The sequence below is a fragment of the Mauremys mutica genome, chromosome 2 (assembly GCF_020497125.1).
Source record: "Mauremys mutica isolate MM-2020 ecotype Southern chromosome 2, ASM2049712v1, whole genome shotgun sequence".
Classification (NCBI taxonomy): Eukaryota; Metazoa; Chordata; order Testudines; family Geoemydidae; genus Mauremys; species Mauremys mutica.
Genome location: NC_059073.1, coordinates 200,638,633 through 200,663,917, shown reverse-complemented (window position 1 = coordinate 200,663,917; position 25,285 = coordinate 200,638,633). Strand labels below are relative to the sequence as shown.

Here is a 25,285-nt window from a genome sequence, read left to right as displayed (position 1 = left end):
AATGCAAAGACTCTTCCTCTTCTCTCGCTCTGTCTTTTCCTTGCATTCTCCTGCAGAACAGGCATTTTCTCTCTGTAAGCCAAATTCTTCTGTGATGTAACTTCACTGAACTCCTTGGACTTACACCAGGGACAACTTTGGTCCTCTGTCTCAGGCAATTACAGTAGGAATAAATTGGTCACGCAGGCAAAGTATCTGACAATTAGTGCGCTGAGTTATTCCTGGCAAACCAATAAGAAAGATTTAAAATAAAAATCCCCAAACAGGTCTTTTATTTAATGTAAGGCCTAAGAATCTACTGGGAGCTGATGAATACTGCCCACTAACTGTACAAAGTATAGGTAGCATGCCTTCAAATATCAAAATATCAGATGGAATGCTGTGAAAATAAATAACTTCTAATATAAACAAATGAGAACATATCAAACTGTTACCTCTTTAAACATATTGTAAATTTAAAAAACAGTCCTTCTACACAATAAATATTAAGAAACCATTGACATAGTTGAAATGTACTCATATAAATTAACAACTTTAATTACATTAGCCAAACAGACATTGGTTAAAGCACTGCATGTAATATGCAAAATAATAATAATAATAAAAATAATAACATCAACAACAAAACACAAAATGATAAAAACAAAATAGGCTTCATAATATCTTGGCTTTCATAATTTATATATATGTATATCTATACTGGTGTGTGTGTGTGTGTATATATATATATAGTAGATATATATAATACACATATATACATATACATATATATCTTCAACCCATCATCAATTTATGGTTTTCAAAGTGTTTAAATACAAAACCCCATTAAGAATTAACACAAATTCATTGTATCTCGAAAAAATTAAAATAAAAGCTGTATAACTCAGAAGTTGTTTGTTTCTGCCCATGGAAATATGAATTGTAATTGTTCATGTAAGACCAAAATCCTATTTCTCTTACTCAGTCTGCATAGCACATTACTCCACAAGTAGTCCCTTTAAAGGCAATGACACCAGTTTGGAATAAAGCTCTATTAAGTATTAGCAAGTGGATCAGAAACTGGTTCTTACATTGACCCATATTATTGATTATGATTAACGTGAGGTTTAATTTAAAGGTGTTAATAACTCTAACACATGCCTTTTTAGCTACATTTTAGGAGCAGATTCTGCCACTACTCATGTCGAGTAGTAATTACTATCTGCATCCCCCCCCACTGAGCTCAATAGGACTATTTGCAGAGTAAGGCACTCTTCAGTAGGAGTAAGAGTAGCCCTTCATTTTTTTAATTTAGTATATAGACTTCTATGGGTGATTAAGCTTCTCCAACTCAGAGGATGCTGCCAATCTCACCTTGAGTTTGTGGTGTTCCACTTAAATTAACTTGATGACCTGAATACAAATAATGGGGTATTCATGATTCAGTACTACGTTCCAGTGATTGTCAAGGGACTGCTCCTATTGAAGACAATGGCAAAACTCCCATTCCCTCCAATGGGCACAAGTTGGGGCTCTAGATCAGCATTCTGCTGTGAAATGTAAGTGCAGAAAAATCCCAAAAGGAATCATAACGATCTGCAAGCATTTCCTTTTACTAAAGGCCCAGAATACAATCACAGAGAAATACATTCGTCCTCTCAAAACAGGCTCTCCAAGCTGTATGTACTATTAATATCTAACATTTGTAGATTTTTTTTTTATCACTAGAGGAGGCAGCATTTTGGAAGGTCTGAGAAATTTTACAGCACGAGGGCTGGAGAGAGACTGAAGAAACGTATTTTTAATTTTCAATTTCACAAGGAGTGGCTTATATGGAGGGGAATACGTTAGCATTTAAAAGCCTTTCCTTTTGTTTTTCTTTTACTATGCTGCTACCTAAAAAGAGAGTTTGTTTTCAAGATCACATCCCCTCAAAGAACTTGTCAAATGTGGTAGCAATTTATAATGCTATTTTGAGGACCTGTAGATTTAATTAAACCAGATTATTACAGGGGGAGAGGGTTGATCAGTCAGTCTTGATTAACATCCCAATTTCTGATTTTATTTTATCATATAGGTTTTCATTTCCCTCTTCTTTAAATAACTCTGACCACAAATCAAAACCCCATGACTGAGTCTAGAGATTGAAGGGAGAGAACCTTTTAAAATTTGGAAACAGGGTGTACATATGCTACTGAGCAGGGCTTGGGAATAGTTACTTATTGACTTGAAAACCTCCCACTCTTTGCAATATGTATATCATGTAACCCTCCCACCACATCTAAAATTCTCTTTTCTTTCCTCACTTGAGAATTTTCTCATGCTAGTTTCATGTTTTCCAGAACCAGTCCCCTTTCACCACATATAAACTTGTGGAGGGAGTTGGCTTTCTGAGCTATACTACATCATTTTTTTTTTAAATTAGACTGTCTGCTCTGGCCAGAAAAATCATGAGCCCAATCCTACTCCAATTGAAGTCTATGGGAGTATTGCCATTGTCTTTAATGGCAGAAGGATTGGAGTTCATGCCAGCAGTTGCTATCTAACCAAACTTAAAAATAGCTCTTGCTAGCATGAAGTTGCTAACATGGCTCCCTTTACCAGTGTACATAGAGATTAACCATGCTGTAAACTGGTTCACAAAACCATTCTATAGTCTCATGTAAGTGGGAGCTAATTAATGTTGGATGTGGCATCATTCATGCAAATACAGTTTCTCTCCCCACACACTGTTTGCAATAGACCAAAGCTAAGCCCCAGTCTGAGAAGTCAATGGGACTACTGACATGAGCAAGGTTTCCACGAGGACTACATATACAATTTTGGAGCCTGATCTGAAGCCCATTGAAGTCAATGGGAATCTTTTCACTAACTTCAATAAACTTTGGATCAGGCCTCCAGTGTTCCAGAATCCGAATTGCCTCCTATTGAAATCCATAGTAATTTTGCTACTCACTTCAATGGATGCAAGATCAGGCACTTGGTTTGTTTAATTTGTAAAGAGAAATTATTTATGTATTCTTTTTTTCCATTGGCAATTAGTAACCCCTTAAAGAAAAAAACAAACTCCTGTGAAAAATTAAAATCAGAAAGCCTTGATATCTTATAGAATACTTTAGTGACAAATTTAGTGTTTACCTAATTATTACAATTTTTACAAAGTTTTTTTTTTTTTGCAAACTGCAAATAAGTCTGTAAAAAATGCATTGTATAAAAAGTACATAACTGTATAACCCATTAGCTGTACTATGCAATCTAAATACTATGGAATAAATTAGATAGAAAACTTAGCTATAAGCACATACGCTGATATTTATTCAACAGAGGATTTTTTTTTCCTTTTTTTTAAATCTCAATCGATTCATACAAACATGGGTACATACACACACACACACATACACACAGAGTTTTGGCTGACAAAAATGAAGGCCCTGATTACACTGCTTAAACACGGTTCTTGCCACAAAGGTGCTAACACACTGTATCCCTGGCCAATGTCGGCAGGGCTTAATTGTGCTGTAAAACTGTTTTTTTACAAACCGTGCTATCGCCAAGATGGGGAACCATATTCATGCTTTTCTAGCAACAAGTGTTTTTTAAAGCACAGCTCACTAGGATGTTGCTAACATGGGGGCTTGGTCCTGCAAACCTTTACTCACACGGGTAAGAACTTGCAGCATCAGGCCTCATGGTTTCCAAACTCAGTGTAGACAAGGCCTTAAGGTTTCTCCCATTCCCTCTAACCTTTTCCCCTACCCAACAACAAATGTTTTTACTTCAGCATTCTTTTAAATATGACAGTGATAGAATTTTAAAAACCTATCTACCTATGCCCTATGGGTTGGACCCTTCAGGTTAGGTGTTGACACTGAAAATTAGGTCTTATAGTGTGCAAACTCATCAAGAGTCGCCAGACTGGAGAGCGGTGGTTGAGACAGCCAGTTAAAGACTGGATTTGAAATAGAAATAATACCATAGCTTTCATTTTGCTCTGTGTTCTACAAGGGTGATGGTGGGGAGGGCCCAAAGCTGCATGCAGTATGACATCAGATCTTGCTAAGTGGTACGCTGGAGCTTTAGATTTCTTGTTACAAGGGATTGTTTTAAATGTGTTCCTTTCTACTCATTAAAAAATAATCTTTTAATACACTGTGCTTTGCACACAACCATTCATTGCTTTAAGAACATTAGGGTGAAGCCTGAAGTGCTTATACCATGTGTATATATAGTATATATATATATCCCCCTTGTATGAAGTTGTTTTCCTACAATGTACAGCTGCTGTACATCAGGAAAAAGTCTTAGTGTCATGAATGTGAAAGGAGTAACAATTATACCACAGATGGGCCTGAAATAGAATCTTGGACCCAAGCACCCCAGGACTTTCTAGGGGTTTGAAATCCACAGCTAAATCCAGATCGCAATGTTATGTTTTGGGCAATATTTCAGCCTGAATGTAATCAACCCCATTGTCCCCTTAATCTAAACCCTGACTTGTTACTTATGACCGGTACCAACCACAAACAGACTGTTTAGAGGCTCACATAAATGTCTTTGGTGTATGTGTCTATTCTTTTTAAGGTACAAAATAATAATAATTATTATTATAATATAAATAACTATTTTGTGTGCTGTAGCAGTTCTTGTATAGCCCACAATAAGTGCAGCTCTCAACCCCTCCTACTCCCAATCAACCTCCCTCGAATATACTTGTTAAATAAAGATTAGACAGGTCAAACACCATTGTAGTGCAAATAGTAAACGATTAAAAATTTTTTTTTTTACAAAATATAGAAATGTTCGGCTCCAGTAACTGGACAAACATGTTCCTTTCAAGTATCTCTCATTGAAACAAAAAAAAAGTTACTTCCATTAAATAAAGTCTTTCTTTTTTTTTTCCTTTCTCTCTCAGGTAAACAGTTTCAAACCAACTAGGTTGCATAGTTCTAATGTTGTAAGCACCTTAACGAAATGTAACTTTGTATTCTTTCTTTCATTCTTTTTCATTTTTTTCTTCTTTTTTGTTTTTTTTTTGTTTTTTTTTTTGTGGGTTTTTTTTTTGCAAATGTAGTGCAGAAGATGAAGGTGTGAACACCTGCGCAATATTGTCCCTTTACCAACATAAGTAAGTGTATGTATGCGGGTATTTGTGTGTGTGTGTGCGAGTATGTATGTGTGTATTTGTGTGTGTGTGTGTGTGTTCATGTAAACACACACATGCACACACAGGCATATATATATATATATATACACACACACACACATACAAACACACACACACATATGGTACATACACTCTCATTATGTCCTTGGTAAATTGGGGGGAGGGGAGAGGGGAAAGTGCCAGTGAATGTAGTGTTCATACACATGGCTTCTCTAAGAATTTCAATGCCGTTTTGGACTCAGAGTCCAAATTGCTGCAGGTTAGGCAAGCTGCTACCAGGGCTTGAACTGATGGGTAACTAGGAGAGGGAACACAATTCCCCTTGTAACAAATAATGTTTAACATACTATATAATAAAATATGGAACATATTGAAAGGAAGGGGAATCCCCCTCCCCACACTGCTATTCAAAAATTTTCTCATTCAAGCCCTGTTTGTTTATGCGCTCTTTTTCTTCCTTTGTCTGTCTTTAGTCTTTTTGAACTCCATGTGTTGTCTTTTTTTTTTTAATTGTTTCATTTGGAAAGATTAAACCATAGTTGGGTCTTTCCTCTACTGCAGCTTCTTTTCAATTCTCCACACAGACAACAGGCCCTTGGTGTGGGTGTATGTCTATGAGCAGCCACACTCCTCCACAATCATATTCTGAATGTCCTTCTTGATGATGTTCTGTCCATCGTCATAGTATAGCATGGACATTGGCCGTAGCTTGGTGGGCACACAACATGACTTGAGGTTGGAGAAGGGGCTGTGGCCCCTCATGCGGTAATGGTTGATGACCGTGGAGTGGAAGGATAATGATGAACCAGATGTGCCTGCTATGTGGCTGGGGCACTCACCTTCACAGTAGTTGGCATGGTAACCTGTGGGAGCAATGATCCAGTCACTCCATCCAATGTCCTTGAAGCTGACGAAGAACTGCTTCTTGCAGCAGATGTTGACCTTGCCATCACACTCCAGGCCCCGTCTCCGTCGTCTGTGCAGGCGGTCGTCTGAATGCCGAGCAAGCATCATTAGGAAAGGTCTGTGTGACTGCTCTTTCTCCTCTTCTACTGTGGATTCTCCAACTTCCTTCTCCTTCCCTTCCCCATCATCTTCTTTTTTCTTCTTCTTGCCCAGCAGCACCAGGCTGGCTCCAGTCTCCTGGCATTGATCACAGGCAATCCGCACATCAAGGGAGCTCTTGCCCTGGTCCAACAGGTATTGCACACTACTGGAGACAGGAAAGAGGTGCCAGGTACTTTTACGGGTGTCCACCACCTTTTCAGAGATGAGAGTCTCACTTTTATCACCCTTCAGCCCTCCGTCCTCCGTTTCTTCTGCCCCTTCAGAGTTGCCTTTGGGCTGTCTCTGCTGTTGGTACAGTCGGATGGTCACTTTTGTTCTGCTTCGGTTGGCCTTGGAGACTTTCAGGAAGAGCCACACTTCAGCTTGCGCCACTACTGATAGGTCACTGCCTTCCTTGGAAATCTCAAAGTGCAGCATTTTCTTAGCGGTGCCTGAAGTTGATAAATAAAAACAGATGGGAAGAACTGGTTAGTATATATTTTTCATTCCTTTGATAAGATTGTATTGTCACCAGACGAATAAAATTTCCTATGTTTCTATTTAATATTCGGAGTGTTCCCTACTGTGCCTTGCTAACCCCCTCTGTCTCCCACATCTCTTTGATGTTACCTTTTCCTGCAGTGGAAATTCTCTATTTACTGAAGTATTTGTTTTCCTATTTTTTTCTCATATAAAATTTTGTTATGGGAGCATTAATCATATATGTGAATTCATTCAGTGCATTTAATGGCAAATGGGCATTACTTGGTGTGTAGGGGTTAATTTTGCTTGGCTTTCTCTTGTGATTGCTATTAACTGACAGGGGAAGTAATCACTGTTGTTGTTTTTAAAAAAAAAGCCCATAAAATATATAATACACATACAAATCTGTGTCTAGTGATAAAAATTGTGGGGCTAGATCCGTGTCCACAGAAGTCAATGGGGGATTTGCCAAAGGAAGCAGGATCTGGCCCTTATAAATCATCATCATTCTTCATTAAGTTCTTACACCAAGGAAGTATATGCCAATAGTTTCAGAAACCTAGCAATACTTAAATATCACTCTTAGCATTGAGAGATTCACAGATCTATACATTTCAGGAATGGCTTAGTGTTCTGCAGCCAGACACTTAATTCTATGGACTACTAGCTATAGGTTCTGTTCTTAATTTAACACAGTGTGCCCATTGTTATTATAGTAATGGCAAATCCACCAAGAAATGAGTTAAAGAACCTTCTGAAGAAGGGTCTCTGGCATAACTATATAAACTTGCTGGGATGCCAGTGATGATGATTATGCTGGGGAGAGGGAATTTCTTTGATACAGACCTCATATCCCTGGCAGAAGTTAAAGTGAACGATGAGGGCTGTTTTATGGTTTGATCACTAAAGCATGAAGAAGTTAAGAGAGAATCAATTGGCTCGTTTAGAAAAAAAAGAAACAGAGGTGGTTTGTGTCTACGACTATGGCATTATGATTTGTAGGAAAGCTGGATTTTTTTTTAGCGAAAGAGGAGACCAGCACCCTGGGGATAAGGGGCTACATGTTTTCTTTCTGGAGCAGGATGGGCAGGCAGAAGATGTTTGGAATTTATAGATGTAAAACTTTAAAATGGATAGGGACAGATTCTTCAAACTGCATCACACTTGTGGAGCAAGGTGTTGAGTCAGGATATCAAGGGCAATCACTGATCAAGACTGAAATGATAGGACCAAAGCATCAAAAAGGTCACTTGAAAAGTACTATTGCATCAGCAAGGCTGTTGATCCTGGCTCTTCTTCATGAAAGAATTCCACAAACAATCATTAATTAGTTCTCACAACACCCCTCAAAGGTATCCCCATTTCACAGATTGGGAATCTGAGACACAGTTCTTAAGTGACTTACCTAAGGCCACAGAGGAAACCCTGTGTGAGAACTCAAGATTTCCTGGCTCCTAAAACCCTGTGAGCATCCCACACTGCCTTCTAAGCTACCTGTTGCTTTCTTTTTTCTGTGAAGTCCTGATACAGATATATTCAGCTACTCCAGGTGGAATTCCCAAGTCAAAGAGACAGTAATTTCTAAATTAGAGTAGCCAGAGGGCACACGTTTTGTTTTTGTTTTCCTTCCCAGTGAGAGCATGAAATTGTGGACTTGAACGGTCCTTGGGACAGAAAAACACATGGATTGTTTCCCATCAACTTTGCTGATACCCGTCTCCAAAGGGGGTTAAATGTGGTTCTCATGGAATTAAACAGGACTGTGGGGTAAATGTATTGCTTTCAGAGGTGTGTCTTTTCTCACTTAAAATTAGTAAGAAGTTTTGGGAAAAGACCATGCCAATCCAAGCTGACAAAAGCTTTGAGATGTGAGGTTTTCTGAGAATGACCAGCACTTGATAGTGATGAAAAGGAGATGAGTTCGCCTTTTTTGCTATTGCATGGCTGCTGCTCATGTTTCTTTTCTGGCAATAGACAAACTATGGCAAAGCTGTCTGCTTTACAAGTGCAGAAGGGTTTTGATACAGACGGGCATTAACCAAAACTCCATATATGCCAGAAATTTGGAAAAGTTCAGATCTGGACCCCAACTTTATAGCTTGCCCATGTCTCTGTATTGGGCCAAACCAAAACCTAAATCAGAGCACCCCCAAACATGCAAGAGTTCTGGATCAGGAATTGAATTTTGTGGCTTATCATGGTCTATCTCTCAAGACGTATGATACGCGTTCCCCCTTTGTTACGCGCCTGAACTTCTGAGCAAAACATTGAGAGTAGGGTAATTATGCTGCAGGTTTGGATTTGCATCTGGATCTAGATATGAAACACCTCTAAATTCAAGGGAATTCAAATTGAGGCTTTTGGTTCTAATGTATAATGAGAAAGGGGCTTTATAAAGCGAGTACTTATTAAAGCGTTACTTAATAGTGTTAGGTGTCAAGGTGCAATATTTCACATTTCTGTTATTAGCATTGTAAATGGGAGCTGATAATAATCATAAAGTGACATACTTCCATCAGTAAATAGCCACAGTTACTTTATATGTAGGCTGATAAGTAGTCTGTGTAACAATTTAGTTACTCAGTTTGGACAGATGTTGCATGAAAGACACAACATCTCTGGATCTTTTAAAATTAGTTTTTCATAAGTCCCCATGTTTCTGAAAGTTGAATTAATCCCTAGTAGTAATAAAAAAATGGACTAATACAGCGTGAAGTATTTGAATAGGCTTTCAGTGCTTTTGCCTTACCTCACTTCTGAACGGCTGCTGCAAAGTAACATAAGATAAAGTCTAATGCCATAACAGCATCACTGACATTATTCGACATGTTTTCATAAAGAACTATGGATTTAAATTCCAAGGAGAGAGGGAGATGCAAAAAAGTCAAACTGTTCTAATGCATCTGTATGGAAAAAAAATTCTATGCAGTCCTCACACCCACATTATTTAGCAGAAAATTCTATAATGTTAAAAAGAAACCTTTTTTAGGTCCGTTTTCAGGAGGCCAGTATGGAACAAAGCTGGAGGGAAAATTAACATAGTGGTGGGGAAAAATCAAAACTCTCTTGAATTCACCCCAAATCAGCTAACGATGATCTTTTGTAATCAGCTTCTGAGAAAGAACTAACAGTACAAATACTGAAGTCCTAATTTGGGGCTGGTCTAAACTGGGGTGTGGGGGGGGGATCGATCTAAGATACGCAACTTTAGCTGAAGTCGAAGTATTTTAGTTCGACTTACCTGGCCGTCCTCATGGCAGCGAGTCGACTGCCACGGCTCCCCCGTCGACGCTGCTTACTCCTCCTGCTGAGGTGGAGTACTGGCGTCGATTCGCGGATCGATTTATCGTGTCTAGACGAGATGCGATAAATCGATCCTCGATAGATCGAATTACTACCCACCGATCCGGCAGGTAGTATAGACGTACCCTTGGTTTGTACAAAGTCCCTCTTTCAGGTAAACTCTCATTGTAGTCAGTGGAAGTTTTGCCTGAGTAAAAGCTGAGTTAGACCTCCAGAGTTGGCCCAATGTGAATAAACGTTCACCATATTAGAGTCTTTATTTAAAAAAAGCCACATAAATATCCTAAGAGGAATCACATCTCAAGTGTTTTAGGTTAGGGATTCTGCAGTCCCTTTTCCCCCAAGCATTGCTCAGGGATTTAGCTTCAGTTAAACCTTGCGTAATGCATAATGCTTTGGAAATGTACACTGCCTTCATATATAGTTGTCTAATGAAAAAGCATGCTGTAGTCTGATAACTGAAAGTGCAAAAGAGATCTCACTAAATGTTTTGGGTGGTATCATTTCATCACAAGCTCACAGCAATACTTTCATTGTCCTCTTTTTCTATTTCCTTGTCTGCTGTGGCTGATTTTCAAGGGACTTTTTCCATTTCTAATCACCCTGCTCCTCCTGCCTGATTCACATGGAAAGTCCCACAATCCAACACTGCTGACCACTTCATCTCTTCAGTGCTTCTGAGCTATACTGACAAAATATTGGATTGTGTTATCACAGGGGAAAGTGCTAGAGAAGGGAGAGATGTGCTTATTCCAGAACCCCAGATCTGAATGCCTCTCACCATTCACTTAACAAAACATTGGGGATGTTTGTATCTGATTCCACCTCTCTACTTCCCAGCTGTGGCTGGTCTCTGCCACAAAGAAGGTCCTGATTCTAAAGAGCAAACAGGAATCTTCTAGCAAAACTAAATACATTGGCAATAGCTGTATGGAGAAAAGTGAACAATAAAAAAATAATTTATGTTATGTGGTAAAAGTTTTTATAAGGAAGGAATTATTCAGTGGGAGGGAAATAGAGCAACACTATTTGATATTTTAATGAGTTTGCGCTATCATCTATTGCCCTTCAATATTGCTTGTACACCTTTAAGGATAGGAGCCTGAACATGTGATGGGAAGGAAGGATGCATTTAAATCTTTCATGTACCCAGCTGCAAAGGCAATCATAAGGCTGCTTATGTCTCTGTATAATGACCTAATATGGAAGAATTAATTTTTTTCGACTGCATGGAATGGGGGCGAGGGGACAGGGAAGGTGGCAATTCACTAGAAAAACCTATGCCAGAGCTGGGAGGTGAGGGACTTTGAAACCTCTTCATTCTTTAGAATTGGCTTTTGTGTGCTTGGTGTCCCCCAGGAGAATGCAGAAGGAAAGCAGGCATGTCACAGACAAACAAGGGCTTTGCCAGTGGGTCCAGGCACTTTGTGGCCCCACGCAGCAAATCCCTGCATGAGGCTGCATTTACTACTCCCTCTTAGGTCTCTCAATAGAAACCACAGGACCGCTGGTGTTAAAGTGCACTCTGAGGCTCATGATTCCTTTCCTCACTTCTGCCAAGCTGAGTCCCTTAGTTTGCAGTTCCGGCCTTCTGACTTCGGATTTACACTGTGCCTCAGGATAGGGCCCTGTGAGTTTGAGCTATGTGCACCTACACAGGTAGGGCCTAAATTGTGCAACTTAGAAGATCTTTTTTAATAAAATGATAATACATTTAAAGCAGGTTTTTCCTTAACCAAATGTTATTAAATGGTTAAGTCTTTGTCCTCTTCCCCCCCAGATCCAACTACCACCCATGGAAGCAATTATACTTCCTACCATTACAGTGGAGCTTTCTCTTAATACACGGTATTTAAATTGGCCATGGAAAAATGTTCACTCTGTAAGAGAGCTCTGTGACTTTAAATTTCCATTCTTCATTGCTATTTCATTTTGAGTCATTTTTATGTTATACTGTAAGTGAACTATTTTTCCCTACAAAGCAAGCTTTTTTTTTTTAAGTTGCTAACTTTACTACTGCCTATGATTAGATTGGGTGGTGGGGGGAGGGAGATTTGTACAGTGTGCCAATCTGTAATTACATTCTAAAGCATCCTTCTCTTTACTCCTCATTTTCGTTCCCCAGGAGACAGAGAAAAAGAAATAGGTTAGTAGAAAGGTTCTTCTGGAGGGAATGAAGAGAAGAGTGTGGTTGAGAGGTTGAAAGGTTTACTAATGAGTGACCACTAGAGCTAGAGGAATTGGTCACAGTTTATCCAGTGAATTTAGCCCTGTTATCTGTCTGGCAATCATTCCTAAGCAGACTGATTATTACATTTTTTTCATTATTCATGATTATTCAGTGGCAATTTATGTGGATGTATTTCAGTCTATGGATCACTCACAATGATTCTCTCCAATTATTCATTATTCTTCACGTGTGCTTGGTCACCTAAGTCGCAGGATTGTGTATCTGCTCCTGGACTGGATAACTGTAACTCTTTAAACAAGGGAAGAGCAATTCTGATGCAAATACCTTAGATTCATGTTCACATACTCTTGTCTACAGGCGAATACAGGTATTTGCAGGAAGAACAGCCATTCCCCAAAAGTTCATGCGAACAAAAACCCATTCCCATAAATGTTCATGAAATGGCCAACAGAAAAGATACAGGCGAGGTCGTCTCATCTGAAAGTTGAGTAAATTCAGCTCTACTAACTATTGACTCATATTTTATTCTATCAGAAATTAACATGTTACTTATTATCCAAAAAGGAGACATTCTGCACTTACAACATAGAGTTCCTTCACTAGAGCTAAAAATCTTCCCTCATGAGGTTTTGTGTGTGTGTGTGTGTGTGTGTGTGTGTGTGTGTGTGTGTGTGTGTGTGTGTGTGTGTGTGTGTGTGTGTTTTCAAGGGAGTTGTAGGGGTGCTTTCACCAGTAAGGTTTTTGCAATGTTAAGTTAAAATGGTTCATTGTATTGCAGAAGACAAAAGAACAATTTGTGTGATGTTAATAATACTGCAGATTTGAATTCTAAGCTGTCACTCTTTCCATAAAAATATTGCACTTTTGTGCAGTAAGAGCCAAATCCTGAGCTTATTGAGATGAATAGCAACGTTTCCACTGACTTCAAATGAACTAGCATTTGACCTTAAATTACATTGTTAAAGCTCCGTTGCCACAAACAATATTGACTTCACGCTTACAAATACACATATCCACATTTAAGGACACCTGATCACAGATCTATGCACATGTTTACGCAGACAGGCCAGTTTATATACACCTGGACACTGATATGCATCCATTTATACATAGGCATGCATGTGGACGTGCATGCACATACATTTATCCAGGCACCCAAGCCCATTTACACAGAAACACTACACACACAAATTCATGCATACCCATGTCCAGGCTTGCATGCCCTGGCACATATATGTACATAAAAATACATAGGCACACTTATGCATATATACAAGCAAATGTATTTGCAGACACAAGTGCATACATGTCTTCACGCACAGTAATGTTCTTGCAGATACGTTTTCTAGACTAGTTATCTCCTTCTCTGATTCATCTGCACTTTCTTAAACTGTTCACAACCAAACCAACCCCTAGAGAAGCTTCTCATTTTGTTTCAGTAGAACACATTTAATTAAGAGGGGTTTTCCTCTCTTGGAAGTAATTTGCTTTCATTTGTTAGACTTGGAATCTTTGATAAAGTATGTCAAAGTGGAGAAGAGAAAAAAAAAACAACAACAAAAAACCAAGGGGAAAGAGATTTGTTTTCTAAAAGCCAAGGAGACTGCATTAGAAAAAATGTGATAAAATCAGCTCAGCTGATGATTCACGGTCACATTTCTCAGTGTCTGTTTAAAAAAAAAATCATTTCTGATCTCTAGATTTCCAGAATGTAAGCATCCAACAATTGATCAGATTTATCTTTTCCCTTCCTTTGCCTGTTTCCTTACATTGCATTATTTTTCCGGTAGTCTTCCACTCCAGTGAATTTCTGCCTTTTAAACTAGATGGAAGAAACAAGATCTCCACTCAGAGGCTACAGATAAGCACAAAGATCTTTGGGATTCAGGATCTAATTAGGTAAAATAGCAGCTTGCAGGAAGGTTAACTTGCATGAATTGAAAAGGCTTTGGAAGAGTGTGCCCTCTTGTGGCCATTGAGTGCTTTACTGAGCACAGAAGGATGTGCATTTAAATAAGCATCTTTTAAAAAGGCAATTGATTAAACAATTTAAGAAGGATAAATGACCCATCCTCCTTTCCCCCGCCCCCCTCATCCGCACCAAACACCTTGCTGTTAATGCCAGGGCTGACTATCTGTCTCAGAAAAGAGATGTCTGAGTCTTTACTGTCAAGTCAATTCACGTCTAAATTTGACATGAAATGACGCAAAAAGGTAAAACTGATGTGAATAGCTATCACAATTCTCATTTATTCTTGATATCTCTAATGACAAGCTTTGGGATTTCAATGCTTATAACTCCCCTCTCTTACCCAGTGACTGATGTTAGTAGTCCTGTTCAGTGCTGATTTAGTTGCCAGGATCAGTATATGCACTTGGCACTGCCCCAAGGCTTAGTAGTTGACTGGCTAATAAGCTATCTATTTTAAAAAAATAAAGGGGTTAGTAGCCAACCAGATTTTATAAGCATTGGCTATCTAAGCAATGGAAACTTGTGGCTATGCTTGTCGAGAACATATATGTCTGCCCCTCTCCCCTTTTCTCTAACACAACTTTTAAGACCTTGAAGTAAACCACAGAGTTTTGGCAAAAGGATGCTCGCAGCAGAACTAATCTCAGTTAGTAATCTTAGCTGGATATGTAAGTAGAAAATCATTTTCATGTTTTATTTGTTAGAATGCCAGGGTACAGAAGAGTTCTTTTGTAAACTTTTGCCCAATACTCTTGGTCATTAGTTTTACAAAGATGTGCCTGGAATTGTAGCAGTGAAAAATACCTGCCAAGACTTCTGCTGATCTCAAGGATATGAGGACACCTGTGCTTTAGAAGAGTTCAATACATTTACTCTAGTCCCGACACCCCCCTCTCACCCCCACCCATTTATCTATATCCTCTCCTATTTTTCATTTTAGTCTCTGTGTTTTATAAAACATCAGCCTGAATATAGATTTTGAAAAACAGAATAGATGCACAGAGTAGTGTGTGCACACTTCATTTTCGGTGTATATTTGTGTGCAATACATCGAGACGATTTTACAATGAAAAGTGAAATATCTTTTTTTATGCCTGTGAGTATAGAATAACCACAATTCCTGAGAGGATGAAATATGATAGGATTATGTGTGGTCATACCCACACAAACAAAAATTTAAATTCTTACTCCTATTTTCACCAGCATTTAGCTGATGTAACTCGTGTCAAGCTTCCATTAATTTTCATTGATTCTCTACTGCTTCCTTTTTAGATGATGGAGGATTCTATTAAGAGTAGCAAGAATATTATCCAAACTGAAAGAAGAGTATATTTAGTCTCATACCTCAATATTGTAGACTCTTTATCAACTGTTTTCTTATTAATTGTTATAGGCATTGGGGATTGCCCATGGATCTGTGTTCTGTTCCTGGCTCTTCCACACACTTCTTTTATAACCTAAGAGAAGTTGCTTGAGCTCTCTTTGCCTCAGTTTCCACATGTGCACAATAGGGAAAATAATACTGCTTTAGGATTTAACCTCCATCTTTACCAGTGAGTATGTGTCAGCGATCTGATGTCAAGCTGAATTAAATCATTAGTGTTTGTATAGCACTGTGAGCTCCATGGATGGAAAGTATTATTCAACTATAAAGTATTATTAATAGATCTTGAATTTATAGAGGAAAATTATTTGTTCAGCAGGTTAAAGAACTGACTAGCAGTAATGACCCTACTGGAAGTCAATTTTTTCCATTATAAACCTAGACTCTTGTACATATCTACTTTATTCAACACTTTTTAAAAAAAAAATTCCCTTAATCTCCTTCCAACCAAATGTCCAGTTGATATGGAAAAAAGGCCCCAAACATCTCTTAGAACATCCCTCCAAGAAGGTGGAGTGCATCAATGCAACCAAAAAGGCAAGAGAATAAAATTCTGCACCCTGAATTCTGCTAAAGAACTAGATACCACAAATCTTGTTAAATTAATTTTGTTGTTAATATTGATCGTTATGTGGACGTAAATCAAACTGGTGTTGTGTGAGCGTTCAGTAGTTATTAACAGAGAGATTGGCAGCTGGACTATTGGCCAGTCTGTGGGCAATGGCACAATTATTTTTGGTCATGTGACTCTGAGCCAATTGGATTAGGAGTTGCAATTTAAGGCTGTTGTGTTTAATAGGCATATATCAAACTCAGAATCCCTTTGCATCAGGGCTCAGGAAAGACAATAACGAGTTTACAAATAATTGGGACTCGCTGGATGAACAGAAACCACTATTCATTCCATATGTGTTCCACTCTGCTTTGAGAAAGGTGCTGAAAACCAGGTGGGGCATCTGCTCATTAGCCTAGCGATTTCTTTGCTTCCATAAGTCCATTCCTTAAACAGGTAGAAAATCACAGCTACTTCAAGTGTTCACTTGCACTGAGATCTTCTATCCAATGTTTGAAATGGCGAGCACACAAGGGAAGAAAAGCACAACTCTTCCCAGGGAAAGAACTGATAACGGCTGCATTGACAAGAACGCCAAAGGCAAGAGCTTCTTGTACAGTTGGAAACCATACAGCCGGCAGGAATGTCTGCTCTTAAAAGCATGCACACTTCTGTGCATGGCTTGCCTGCAAACAGAACATCTGAGTCAACAGGTTTTCAGGACTGGAAATTCTGAGTGTTGTCTTAATTGTTTATACTGCCGCAGCAAACTTTTAAACAAAAATGCTTGGAGTTCCTGTGCATACTTTGCCTACCATATGCTGTACCAAACAAAACAGTGACATTCTTTTAAAACTGTCTTGGCAACAAGAAAAAATTCTTTGGCTAGACAGCATCATAAAAAGAGTTGCTATTAGCAATTTCATACCTTTCCAGATTGGTGATACAGCTATATCAAGATGTAGACGATCTTATGTATATGTATATACATATATTCTATTGTACTGAGTTCTGGGTCTACTCATTTAGGGGAGAACGTTACAGCGGCTTTCTATAGGCACATGATGAGGTTTTGAGCAACTAGTTAGTAAATTCTATACCCTGAACATTTTATTCTTACCAATTAAAGAGAGCAGAATAGTTCAAAGTGAACACTGTCAAGGTTGCATTCTTTGGCAGGGAGCACTTAGGAACTGACTCTTTCCTTTTTTTTTCCAGCATGAAAAAGTCAGCATTACAAATTGGATCATCTACAAGTATTTGTCCTGGTTCTATTGAAGTTTATCTGACAGTCGCTGAAACAATGTATTGCCTAGGATGCTGTGCTAATTAAACAACAAAAATGCCTTCTCGCTTGTATTGTTAAATATGCTCCATGTGGTATAATACCTACTGGAATTTTTTTTAAACAAGGAAGATTTATTTTAAAAAATAGTATTTAGATCCCTTTCCTTCATCAGAAACTTTCTGAGAGGTTGCAGCTCTTTCCCTTTCACCATCAGACCCAGCATCCAGTACTTCAGCTGCTCTGGTTTCACAAGCAGTTTGGAAGATTCCTTTGCAGCCTGACTTTCTGCTCAAGATTGGTTTGATAGGTTCCTTACTGTTGGGCTGCATGAGTTTAGCAAGTGTAAGCAACTAAGCTGTAGCCAAGACTAAATCAGGTAGAGTAAAATTCTTTTACAGTCCTTTTCTCTTAACCGCCCCCCCCTTCACCCTATAATCTTACAGAAAATATTATTGTTGGGGAGAAGAAACAAGTTAATGGCAGTTCTGGCATAGAAAGATATATTTTACAGTAGTTTTTTCTAGCACTCACCTGATTCTGCAAATGTGATGATTTCTGAAGTTTGCTCTACAAGTTCATTCATTTCTGCTTTTCTTCCAATGTCATTCTCTATTTCCACATAGCCATCTTCTCTCACCTTTCCTACGTGGAGTTTTTTTATGGCGTTTAAAAGTGCTGCCTTGGGCACCGGCTGGGTGATGTTAGGTCTGTCCCTCAAGTGCAACATGTTCAGTATGTGCTTCTTTACTGCTTCCACCATCTCAGGCTGTGAGCTTGGCACATCCTTTGAGAGTGTGGCAAGGGCACACGATGGGCAGTCAGTGACTGAACTGTGCCCCTCAGATCCTGGGGTTGGAGAACTCCTCACTATAATCCAGCAAAGCACCAACAAAAATCCTCTCTTCAAAAGCAAAGGCATCCTGGCAGCAAAAGTTGTTGTGATTCCCTTTTTAAAAGGCCCTGCTTTTCCTCTCTCTTCACACACAGGTTTTTTTTTGTTGTTTGTTTGTATGTTTGTTTTTTTCCCCTCGCCTCTTCAGCAAATTCTCTGGAACAAGAATAGAAAGTTTTCTGTGAAGTTTTGTTTGCAGGTTCCCTCTCTGAATGCAGTAAGTGCTGTAGATGTTTGTGGCTGTCAGGGAGAAGAGTTCTGACTCTGTCTCAGAGTAGGAGAGAGACACACAGAGAGAGAAAGAGGACGGATTGGCCTAAAGTGAGTGAGTGAATGAGAGAGGGAGGGAGTTTTGTCTGTGAGTAAGGGCTATGATTAGGAAAGGGGGAGGAACAGCCAAGCTGCCTTCCTTATGCTCATTGCTCCCTAACCCACACCTCTCTTCAAATATCACCACTCATGTTTTCTGCCCTCCCCCAACCTTTTTTAAAAAATCTCTTTCACTTCTTTTCACTTTACTCTTTCTCTCTCTTAATTTTTCTGTTTGAGTTTCCTTGCTATAATTCCCCATCTTTTTCTATTTCTTCAACAACATTACAAGCTTAACGGAACAGGAGAAGCATGAATGAAAGAAAAGAGTTCACCTTTTTGATAAGCACCTCGTTTTTGCTCCTGTACAATATTAGATGTTAAATAGTGTGTGGCGGGGGGGTGGGGGGGGAGTGGGAGGAGTATGAAGACAGGGGATCTGAATGTTTGGAGCTTAACATTGTTCTGTCCTGAATGAAAAAAGAGAAAAGATGCTACTTTTCTGTTTACTTTTTAATGCTCAAAGTTATCAACACTGGCAAGAAATCTGAAGGGAGCAAAATAAAACTTTTTTGTTGGGGGTCGGTGGTGTCGAGGGGAGCTATACAGTACATTACACTTTTTCCAGCTGCACAGTGCAGCCAAGCATAGAAAGACACAAGCAGGAGACAGTTCAGCACATATCTGTGTCATATTAAGATACTGTCTTCCTATCCAAATATATGCCTCATTCTACCCTAGTGTTCTTCCAGAACTTCTCAGACAGATATATTTAGGTTTGGGGTTAATCAAGTAATGACTGAAAAGTGCTTGATGGTGAAACATGCTATATATAACCTGGCCAAATCTTAAAGCCCGGATTCAGTTTTTACTCAATCCCTAATCAGGCAAAACCCTCATTGATTCAAACAAAAATTTTGTCTGAGTAAAGTCTTCTAGATTTGGCCCATTGTTTTTAGAAAACACTTTTCTTTTGTTTCATTCATTTAAACCACATAGTATAATCATGACATCAGAAGAGGTGATTACATAGGACGAGTAAATCTAAAATAGTATTAAAAGCCAGATCCTCTGCTAGTAACCATATGCCAATTAATATCAGCTGTAGATCTGGCCCCATATTAAAAAATCATTATCTTTGTCAGTTACAGCACCTCACGTTGTCCTGACATGCTTTATAATCTTCTACTCTACTCACCTTGGCAAGCTAAGAAGAAACACTTACGTGAGAAAACTTCCTTATGTTTTGACGTTATAATGAAAAACTGGAAAACTAGATTTATTACCTCAAACTTTCAAGATTCTTTCTAACGGCCTTTTGGAGAGATCTTTAAGATCACTTTTCTTCTTTTTTTTTCTTACGTGAGTTCTTTCTTTTATTCTCACACGCACACACAGACACACAATTTGTGTTTTTATATACGGTCATCTTATATCTTACAATTAGTACAGTTCCGTATATTATCATCAAAGGTATTTGTAGAGAGAAGAAGTTATAAATATAAGCATTGTGAAATCTGCAATTCCCATAAAGCAACTACCAGTATGAGATCTGAGAGGAAGGGCAGGGGATAATATAGTGAAAATAAATTAAATATACAGAAGTATTTGTGCAATCAACAAGACGTTTGCAAATGTTACATAGTGTAATTCTTTTTTCAATGGAGCTCTTTTATAAGAGTTTTTCTCTATTAAAAAGCATCTACAGTACACCCTAATCTGAGCTCTACTCACCTCAGTTACTATACTGTTATACTTAAGGGTCTATCAGCATTTCCTTTATAAACCCTGCAGCCATTCTTATAAACACATCTTTGTAACACAACCCCTGCTATATATAAATATCTTGGGTCTCATGAACAGCCCAAAGTCTGTTGTAATTACAGTAAGTTTGAAAGTGAGTCTGAAATAGGACTAGAAGTTTAATTGACTGAAAATATAATTTGAGATGACAATATACATTTAGAGTTACAGGTACTGACAGGTAAAGTAGATAAGTATGTATATAAATAAGAGGTATTAACATATCCATATAAATTCTTATGGAGCACCCATCACAGTATTATCTGACATATAAGTACAGTATGGATGTATATTGCAGTAGAGGTATAGGTATATATAATTAGTTTCTCATCCAGTGTGGTTGTTTAGCCACATGTATTATATCTATGTACTATTATATATATGTTATATAGTACTAACATATCTTGGTATTTATTGATTTAAAGAACTCTACATTAACAAAGTTTTGAATCAAATATGTAGACTGGGTGTACATATATACATATATTCTGTACTGTGCACACTTTAATATGTTTAAGTTTTGAAGTCCATATTACTCTGATAACTACAGAGAATGTAATTCACATTAGTATCTAAAGTTAAATAAACTGTAATTTTTTGTGCATACATTCACTAAATATATCTATGACAACATGCAGATAAAATGTCTTAATTTAAAAAAGAAAAGAAAAAAACCTCAGACTTTAAAGTTTTTACCTCTCTGTCTTCACTCTCACTAGGAGACTGTGTATTATGCGTTAAGAACTGCTCAAATTCCTCTTTGTGGAACAACGTGAAGCTGTATACTGTAGTTCTCATGTGTATACTCACTCACACATATTTAAATGGGTTGGAATACTGTGGACTATTAAATCAAAATTAGGTGGGTTGGAATATTGTTTCGGATTGGTTTATCCAACTGACATCATCAATTGACTGACTGTTTTCCTGTGTGAGACATACTTCTTGGTAATTAGCTGATGTCTAGTATGAGTGTCATGGATTCAAGTATCAGTATTAAACCCTCTTCCAGTTTAAAGTGTATATCTTAAAAAAATCAGACGGAAAGTAAACATGCTGAGTCAAAGAGGCAAATTTCACCTTTTTATTAGATAAATATATACAGATAAGCTTTTGTTAGTTCAATCACAGGATCTGTCAGCCATTTAATTACTAATTAGATAATTGTCTTAGCCTGCTTTGTTAGTAAGAAAACATTGAAGATTCTACTCGCAAGTTCTGGTTTTAAGAAAAGTCAGGAAAATGAATTATTTTATTCAGAATCAGGTTGTGGTGATTATAATTTTTTACTAGCTAAGTTTTGCTTCTTTATTAATTTAGGGATGCTTCTAAAGCTGTTTATAACTTTGTTTGTTTTGATCATGTTGCTCACATCCTATTCTTCTTTTTTCTCTGCATGCAGATTACATCATATATTTTAAAAATAGGACATCTAAAAATTTTTATAATTAACAACACATACTGTCTGTCTTGTAAATAATGTTTGACTTGGCACACGTAAAAAAAATGGCCGGAATTTGATCTCACATTAGTGAAAATCAAGAGTAACTGCACTGAGGTCGATTGAGTAATACCAAAGTAAAATCGGTGCAAGGGTCAAAAGTGGGCCCAAAATCTTTCTTTTTTTGTACTCACACATTGTTGCTGGTTCTTTTGTCATTCAGATTATGATCCTGGGGCATGATTCTGCAGTTCTTACTCATCAAAACACCCATTGACTCCCCATCCTTCACAATATATTTTGTAATTGTATTTATATATTTTCGTTTGTAACATGGGCATGAACATTTTTTGGAATATGACTAAGTTGATCAGGAAAACGAGTAGAAATATTGCATTGGTACAAGGGAATGCTCATGCAGCATAGACTCCTGTCTGAATGGAGAATGGTTGAAGAATGAGCCACGTTCACATGATAAGTTTGGTAAAATGAGCAAAATTAGGACATAATGGGAACCATATGACCAGATAGGTTGTGTTGTTGGCAGGAATATGCTTATAATAAGCCTTTCAGAGTGCCACAAGCTGCTGATTGTAGGCTCTTGTCTCTTGAAACCGGTTTCAGTAGGCATTCAGAATCATAGTTGTTAGGGAGAGCATTTTCCTCTTTAGAGATAGTGAGAGAGATACTTGAAGGAGCATATAATTTCATTACAGATGAGCACACACATATTTACTCTCAGGACAAGATCTTAAACTCTGGAACACTAAAATAAAGCCAGGGAAAGGAATTTTTTGAGCATGGAATTCTGTTTTCTTAGAACTGATTTGATTTTAACTAGCACCTCTCACACCCTAAGGGAGCCACACTAAAAGTTCTTTGTAATAACCAGTCTGATATCAGTAGTGCAGTGAATGCCTGTGAACGAGGCAGCTATCATGCACTCAGTAAGAGCTCACACAGCATTGACTTTCTAGATAGAGAAAACATTGGCCAGGAGCATAGTAGGTTTATCCTGTACTTGGGACCAACATATTGTGAGATCTTTAACTTCCTCCTCCTTGTTAAACTTCTCGTCCAAGTACAATACCTATACCCATGCAGCGACTTTTCCCCCCAACTACTGCACTATAGTGAACAGCCACACAAGGTAAGATGCTATGTTGCTGAGGTATACAGTGAGCAAAACTGCTACCAAGTAAATCATGCTAAAATCCATATGATATACGACAAGGATTTCTAGAGGGAGATTAAGGGCCACATTATTCGTTTCCGTGCATGTTCTCCGTTTCCTTAGGGAATTGGTATACAGCTTTACCAAAAGCCTTATGAATGCTCTATTTGATCACTACTTTTTTTCATGCTTATTCCTTTCTCTGTTTTTTTTCTCCACCCCATCCAGCTCCGTTCATTTCATTGTTGTCTTTTACTGTACCTACAGCAACACCTGCTGGCAGTGTTCCGGGAGCACTGCTGGAAAAACCCGCTGATCTGACCCTTCACACTGGCTGCCATTAAGCAGTGTCAAGTCGTATTAATGAGCTGCCTCTATTTTTACCCCTTCCCACCAGAAAGGGCAACTGCTCCTCAGAGCGACTCTTGATTTTTTTTTCTTATTTTTTTTCTTTTCCTTTTGTTTTGTCAGATCAAGAATACAGAAAATGACTGTTCATTTAGTGCAGTTGGGATTTCTGACTCAGGCTCTGGTGTCAGCAGTTGAAACCACATAAAATCAGAATGAGGCTGGACCTCCCAGTTGACTTCCAGGTGTGTTCCATTTCTCTGGTGAATCAAAAAGAGCAAGCAAGAGAGAGAAATGTTAATATACCAATAACCCGCCTCCTTTCCCAATTGTCTATTTTAATCTACCAGCCACTAGCAAAATGGCCCACTGCCATTTCGTTATTCACCTAGTGGAGGTTGCATGATTTAGTGGCCATTTTAGAACCCTGAATTGCACACAAGATTATTTGCATGTCTCCATTCTTGCTTTGAAGAGCAGTCACTAGAAAACACATTGGCACAGATTGCTGTGCGAATCAGCTGGAATGTCACTCTGTTGTACCTTATTTTACTGTAATTGTGAAAAAAGATGTGCCAGAAACTTATATTTAGACGTTTTATGTTTCCACTTTTATGTAAATTGACCAATTAAGGCCAGTTTTGCTGCTGCTAGTTCTAAGGCTTATGTGCTGCTTTAGAGGGGCCAGTGTTTTCAATCATAATTAGTGAGCTGGTCAAAAAATAAAGTTCATCTGAGGATAAAGGCTCAAGTTCAGAGGGTGAAGTAAAGAATAGCTTTCATGTTCTCCCCTTTGTTTCATAATGGTTGTTGACATACATCTCAGGGACCAAGTTAACTATGTGCTATTTGATCAGGGTCTGTCCTTGTATGAAGTCACTAGAACAAGAAAAGCAAGTATGTTCGTTTTGTATCTTGAACTATATCTTACGACTTCCACTCATGCTATTAATTGATCTCTTTCCTTACAGCTCATTGGACAATGAGCTATGCCTTTAAAAGGAATATTTTTATGTTCACATTTGTGGAGCACGTACGTTGCTGTTTTCCGCTCTAAACTAAAAGCCAGAAGATACAAATGCATAAAGCAGGTGACGCAGAAGATGTTATCAGATTGAAATGAAATGACACAAACGTGGTGTACAGTCAGTGTCTGTTTAAAATATCCCAAGGGGTGGAAATAAATCTATTTACAAAAGGAAATGATTTGTGATTTATGAAGTGTATAGTTTAATCACGATTGTGGCAAGCAATCGAGGTGTTCGCACTAGCTAACATGCCATCTAGTTCTTATAGCAGGCAGATCTCCAGTACAGTACTAGGCTAGGTATTTTCCCCGAGAAACAGCTCTGTTATGTGGAGAATGTCGAGAGTGATATTTGCCTCAAATATATTTTGAGAGACCATGATTAAGGATCACATCAAATGGCTTAAATTAAACATGGAGACTGGCAAAATTTGCCAGTTTCCTGAAGAGAGTCTGAGACTGTAGATCCTATTTGGTTGCAAGTTATGTGAAAAGTTTATGGCTAGAGACTGAGCAGCATTTAACATTTAAAGGTGTTTTAAAGGTTATTAATTAACATATCATTTAAGACTCAAGGCCTATTCCGGGAAACATGCATTGGTCTGAGGGGCGAGAATCCCCCTGAATTCCAATGAAATCAATGGAGTACCATCAGGGATAAATTTGGCCCAAGGGCAAATTTTAAAACAAAATATTTGGTAATCAGTTCCTTCCTTTCTTGCCTGATAGATCCAGGGATCCATGTTCTGAGATCCTCTAACTGCAATTAATGGCATCATAGCATCTATAGTAGTGTCAATTCCACCACTGGTTCTGTTTTAGCTTTTAGAACCAAATCTCAGTCCCATTGAAGTCAATGACTCGTGTGGGACCAGACTTCAACTGGACCCAGATTTAACCTGTAGGAATGATGCCAGCCATTACAGG

The 25,285-nt window shown here is 38.3% G+C and overlaps 1 protein-coding gene and 1 long non-coding RNA gene across 2 annotated transcripts; one reads left to right on the top strand and one right to left on the bottom strand.

Annotated features, from left to right (window-relative positions):
- Nucleotides 1-5,275: 5,275 nt before the first annotated feature.
- Nucleotides 5,276-18,508, bottom strand: INHBA (inhibin subunit beta A). Its single transcript, XM_045006496.1, has 2 exons — nucleotides 17,896-18,508; nucleotides 5,276-6,642 (listed from the first exon to the last, which is right to left on the bottom strand). Exons 1-2 carry the CDS (start codon nucleotides 18,281-18,283, stop codon nucleotides 5,756-5,758), a joined length of 1,275 nt encoding a protein of 424 aa, XP_044862431.1. The 5' UTR covers nucleotides 18,284-18,508; the 3' UTR covers nucleotides 5,276-5,755.
- Nucleotides 16,369-24,469, top strand: LOC123364395. The gene is made up of 3 exons (XR_006577090.1): nucleotides 16,369-16,470; nucleotides 23,455-23,576; nucleotides 24,303-24,469. It is a non-coding gene; the product is annotated as an uncharacterized LOC123364395 (long non-coding RNA).
- Nucleotides 24,470-25,285: the final 816 nt, after the last annotated feature.

Bases quoted from the DNA above. Each gene is read 5' to 3' on its own strand.
- INHBA (XM_045006496.1), bottom strand. From the start codon at position 18,283: ATGCCTTTGCTTTTGAAGAGAGGATTTTTGTTGGTGCTTTGCTGGATT. The intron at 6,643-17,895 runs GTGAGTGCTAGA...TATCAACTTCAG, and splicing joins CATCACATTTGCAGAATCAG to GCACCGCTAAGAAAATGCTG.